Here is a 4,961-nt window from a genome sequence, read left to right on the forward strand (position 1 = left end):
CTCCTTGATCCATGAATTGTAACCATACAACAACCGATCTGTGAGAAAACGTTGTAATCCTTATTAGAGTGGTCATTGTATATGCTGCACTTGATTCCAACAGGTTAGTCAAGCAGGTGCAAAAGATAGAAATCGAACAGGGTACCTTTCAAAATGACGTTTCACAAGGGCAATCTATGCTCTGATACCCCTAAAATGTGTGCATGTCTGCCATCCTGGAGTTCTTTTCCTCGGGGGTTGAGTGATTCAGGTGATGGCTGTGTAATAATAGATTAGAGAGTTCTCTAAATAAGCATCACCTTAGATAAAGGCATTAATCAATATACATACACATGTGATATCTGAGACGACGAGCACTTCATCACATGTACAAGTTTGTGCATGCATAATAAAAACTCTTGCATGAATAGCTTTTTTTTTCTCTCTTTCTGTCTCTTGTTTTGATTTCACATTTCATTTTCTTAGAAGTCCAGAGTGGGCCTATCATAACGCCGCAGCATACGCGGGGTACGGTTCAAGTTGAGGTTTTCCCATCCCTGGAAGCAAGATGTATGCTAAGGGCGGCTGGAGTCCTGCTGAGGGCCAGGCCGTACAGTTACACGGGATCATGTAGCCTGGGTTTCCCGGGGACGGATGAGAGTGAGTGTGGGTGTGCGTCCCGCCACCGACACCGCCAGTCCCGGGGAAAGCCGCGCCTCCCGGCGGGTAGCCCAGAGGAGACGCGTACGGAAACGAAGGTGGGGAAAGCTCGGTCATCTTGGATCCCAGGTCGAAAAAGGAATAGGGGTTCGTGGACATGGCTGGGTTGAAGAAAACCCTGGCGGCGGCGGCTGCAGCAGCGGCTGCCGCCTTATCTGGGTTCCCAAGGATAGAGTCGGAAAGTGCTCCAGCGGAAAGCCCGTTAACTTTGAGCGCGTCGTGCTCCCCTAGATTGTAGGGCACCGGGAAAGAAAACTTATCTTTTTTCATCAGCGTCTTGGGCTTCCGCCTCGGTCTGTATTTATAGTCTGGGTGTTCCTTCATGTGCATCGCTCTCAGTCGTTTGGCTTCGTCGATGAATGGCCTCTTCTCAGACTCGGTGAGAAGTTTCCACTCCGCTCCCAATCTCTTACTGATCTCGGAGTTGTGCATTTTGGGGTTCTCCTGAGCCATTTTTCTTCGCTGGGCTCTGGACCAGACCATGAAAGCATTCATCGGGCGCTTAACGTGATCCATCGGTTTAGACATGTCGACACAAACTCTCTAAGAACAAAAAGAACAAAACAAAACATATTCAGTCAAAGTGCAAAGAACTTGCAAAGAACACCAACGGCAATCACGCACAGGATGAGCTCACAAAGTTTAAATACGACTCATTCATATTGTGTTCATTGAAGACCCGTGTAGCGGTCTCAGTTCCGAAATGCGTTTACTTACTTAAATCTTTAATTCTTCATCGCGGCGTTGACGATCCTCAAAAAAGTACAGGTGGCAGAAGCGTCCTTACGAGTGCTCCAATGTTTCCTGCTTCATGGTGGCATCTATCACGCCTTCAGTAAATAGGATGCAGGGGGAGAAAACAGCGTCTTGTTTTCCTCTGGTCGCCTGAGACTGTCAACCAGCACTCAGCAGCAGCATTCACGCAAGTGGATGATAACTCCCGCCTGCCCCATGTGAAATACTGGATTGTGTGGCAGGTAGTGAAAGTGCATCTGGCGCATGCGCACTAGCGAATGCTAGACCTTTTTTTTCTTTTTTCTTTTTCTTTTTTTCACATTCTACACTGGGTTTGAAGGGTGAATCTATTTCCTGTTTTATATCTTTATTTAACACTTAGATGCCTATACGTCCCCAATTGTTGTATAGAATCGTTTGTATAATCGTCTCACTTATTCTAATGAGCAGCTTGAAACAACAATTAAAGTCATTTATCCGCATGTTTACCGGAAATACCTGAGGATGGCAGCACGTGCGAGCCCTTCACTAATAGGCTGCACTGTCAGATTTTGGGGGGAAAGTGACTGCAGGGAGACAGGTGCGCATTGCTGAAGCACACTCAACTTGTATTCAATCTGAGCCATCAGACGCATTAAAAATACGCGCACACTGTAGCTTTTTTTTTTTCCTAATAAGAAAAGAAGCCGAAAAGTATCATTACACGCCTAATCGCCTCTTACTCTCGAGTTCATTTGTCTTCTTTTTTTTTTTGACAATTCCACCAGGCTCAGACAGAGTCACTCTCCCACCTTTCATCCACTCTCCATGGGTGGCACTGCCATTGAAAAGTAGCGTGCGCATAAGACGACGCGCAAGGTAAAGAACGTCTTCTTTAATTTTCTGACTATTGTGGTATTTGTAGTAAATAAGCAAACGTAAGAGGAGGTCTGAAGTGTTTCTAATCGCGCTTGGTGAAATTAATTACTTTCCTGAAATCCCCCCTTTTCACTTTTACTTCAAAGGACTTTCCCAAGGGCAGCGAGTCGACAACTGAAATGAGGTTGTGGAATATTCAACTAAGCAATTACAGTTATCTGCAGGACCTGTTGAGTAAATTGTAGGTTTAAGTGGCTTGTTCTGCCACCTTCTCCGTTGTACATAATTGTATATGTACAAAAAAAGGAAATAGAAGGGCTCTATCGAAGAGTATTATTATTAATACGAATTAAGGATGTGGGTGCAGGCGTTTAAATTAGGACATCAATTGAAGTTAAATTCAATTCACGTCACTGTTGTCCTTTTAACTGTGCAGCCTAATCTGCAATTCACACAATATATCGTGTTGAATTATATTATTATTATTATTATTATTCTATTATTATTATTCTATTATTATTATTATTATTATTATTATTATTATTATTATTATTATTATTATTATTATTATTATAATATCGGGATAAAAGTTCAGTGATGACCTGAAGTGATGCGCAATCTGCAAGACACAGCGCCCCTTTCTTCTCTTTCTCTTGTTAAGCTGCAGATTGTTTTTAAGAATTTCTGTTAACAAGGATTAGTGTTGTCCCGGTACATCGGAGGAAGAGGCTCACTGAGGGATCGCTCCTTTGTCTCAAAGAGGAAACCTGACAAGGTGAAGATGATCCGCGCCAAAACGAGCAGATGAGAGACAAACCTGCAGCCTCAATTGACTCGCAGCATCTCTCAGCACCGTGCGCCCCTCTTGTCGGCTTGTCATTCACCTCGATAACATTCCTGCGAATGAGGCGCTCCACTCACTCCACGGGAGCACGCGAGTCTCATGACACAAACGTGCAAACATTTATATAAATTGTATGACTGTGCCACGGTGGAAAGTTCCTATCGGGAGCCGCATGTGCACGCTTTCAGTGGGCCCTCAGACATTCTATCCTATCGGAATTCCTCATTTCAGTCTTCTTTAATATTATAATTATCTAACCTATATTGGTTTGTTTTCTATGAGAAAAACGTAAATGTATGAACGTTTGCTGCTTAAGCATCGCTTCTGTTTTAATAATGCCTATTTGAAATGATGCAAGGGCCTAAAAACGGGTGCAGGTGCAACCATCCAGGATGTCTGCTGCTCAGAAAATTGTCAAGATTTGTTTGATCTATTTCACAAAACTGTTTATTACTTACTGCCAGAGAAAACATCCATTTCCCCCCCTTTTTGTAATGTAATTAAGATACGATTAAAATAATAGTGACAGAAACAAACATTTCGGGTTGTGCTTTTCCCCTCTTTTTTCCTGCGCCTGGGTTCTAGAAATAACACTTAAATAATTCAACATGAGTTAGTGAGAGTGGGAGAATTACCTGCCGATAAAGCCTGGGTCCAGCCTCTGAGACGGAGCCAGCACTCCCACCTCACAGCACACTGATGATAAGACTGAATAGAAAAATATCATGCAAATAGAAGGCAGACAGCAGCAACAACAAGCCCATGGGGACATTTTCCTACCCGGAGAGATCGCACACAGTTCACTCTAAAGTGCTAAAGCCATCACTCTGAAATAGGAGCCCCTGGAGGTGCAAGCATCTTTATGATAGCACCAAACAGTTTAGTCTGCTCAACACTCCACTAAGTCTGGGAGAAAGCGCAACAAATTATGGAGTGACTTGATGAGGGTCCTTGGATAATCCCAGTTTGCATAAAAAGCCCTCATCTGTAAGTAATGTTGTAGGATATGTGCTCTCCCTCCTCCTTCTTTTCAAAGAGTTTACTGTTATTCTCCCAACAGAGGAGGAGGGAGAGGAATCAAGTCTTAAAAATAAATTGATTTCAAGGGAACACAAGTTGACCTCTTGCTATCAGATTGCTTTTCTTTGACTGGGAAACAAGTGAGGGGTAAACAACAATATCTTCTGTTTGCCACTTCAAGCCCCACAGAGTGAAGAGTATTTACTGCCACATGAAAGTTTGCTCATTATCGGGGAGGTTTGCAGAAAGGCAGAGGGAGGGCTCCTGATTGTGTACCTGATTTGGTTTCTTTCTGCTTGTCTGATCATAGCTGTGCCTGGATCTTCCCCTTCGCTTTCAGCTGTGGCTCCTCTCAAGCGGGCGAGCCAAGAGGGAAACGATAAACGCACCTCCACAGTGGAGTCTTCTAGTCCTCAACCGTGTTTCGGATGATTCTCATTTACCCTGACATATTCGTTTAACTGCTCCATTTTTATTTATTTTTGTAAAATCAGATTTTTCGATTAAGGATTTGGTCTTGTGGATAAGCAACACAAAGCTGGACCAAAAATATTTCAATTATTTAGCTCAAAATTTAAGCAAAGGCATGATTAGTATTATGATATCAAAGCTTTGAAGATTGAGAAACATAATGCGGTCCCAGACCCAATTCCTCTTTTTTTTTTCATTGACTCATTTCATCATTGTGTCTATTTCTACTAATCAGGAGCTAAACTAAATTTCACATTTTGGAAGATTTAAAGAACAAAATGAAATTGATTTTTCAAACAGGATAGCAAAACTAAAAAATGTTGAACGCATTATA

At 42.6% G+C, this 4,961-nt stretch overlaps 1 protein-coding gene across 1 annotated transcript in view; it reads right to left on the bottom strand.

The window, feature by feature from the left end:
* sox21b (SRY-box transcription factor 21b) overlaps positions 1–1,671 on the bottom strand; it is a 2,276-nt gene extending 605 nt beyond the window's left edge. Inside the window, exons 1-2 of the mRNA XM_080478905.1 lie at positions 1,417–1,671; positions 1–1,242 (exon numbers count right to left, since the gene is read on the bottom strand). The exon at positions 1–1,242 is cut by the window's left edge and continues 605 nt beyond it. Coding sequence (XP_080335031.1) covers positions 484–1,227 — 744 coding nt within the window. The 5' untranslated portion in view covers positions 1,228–1,242; positions 1,417–1,671 and the 3' untranslated portion in view covers positions 1–483. The remainder of the gene's footprint in view (positions 1,243–1,416) is intronic.
* Between the last annotated feature and the right edge of the window lie 3,290 nt (positions 1,672–4,961).

Source organism: Lipophrys pholis, assembly GCF_963383615.2.
Source record: "Lipophrys pholis genome assembly, chromosome: 13".
Taxonomy (NCBI): Eukaryota; Metazoa; Chordata; class Actinopteri; order Blenniiformes; family Blenniidae; genus Lipophrys; species Lipophrys pholis.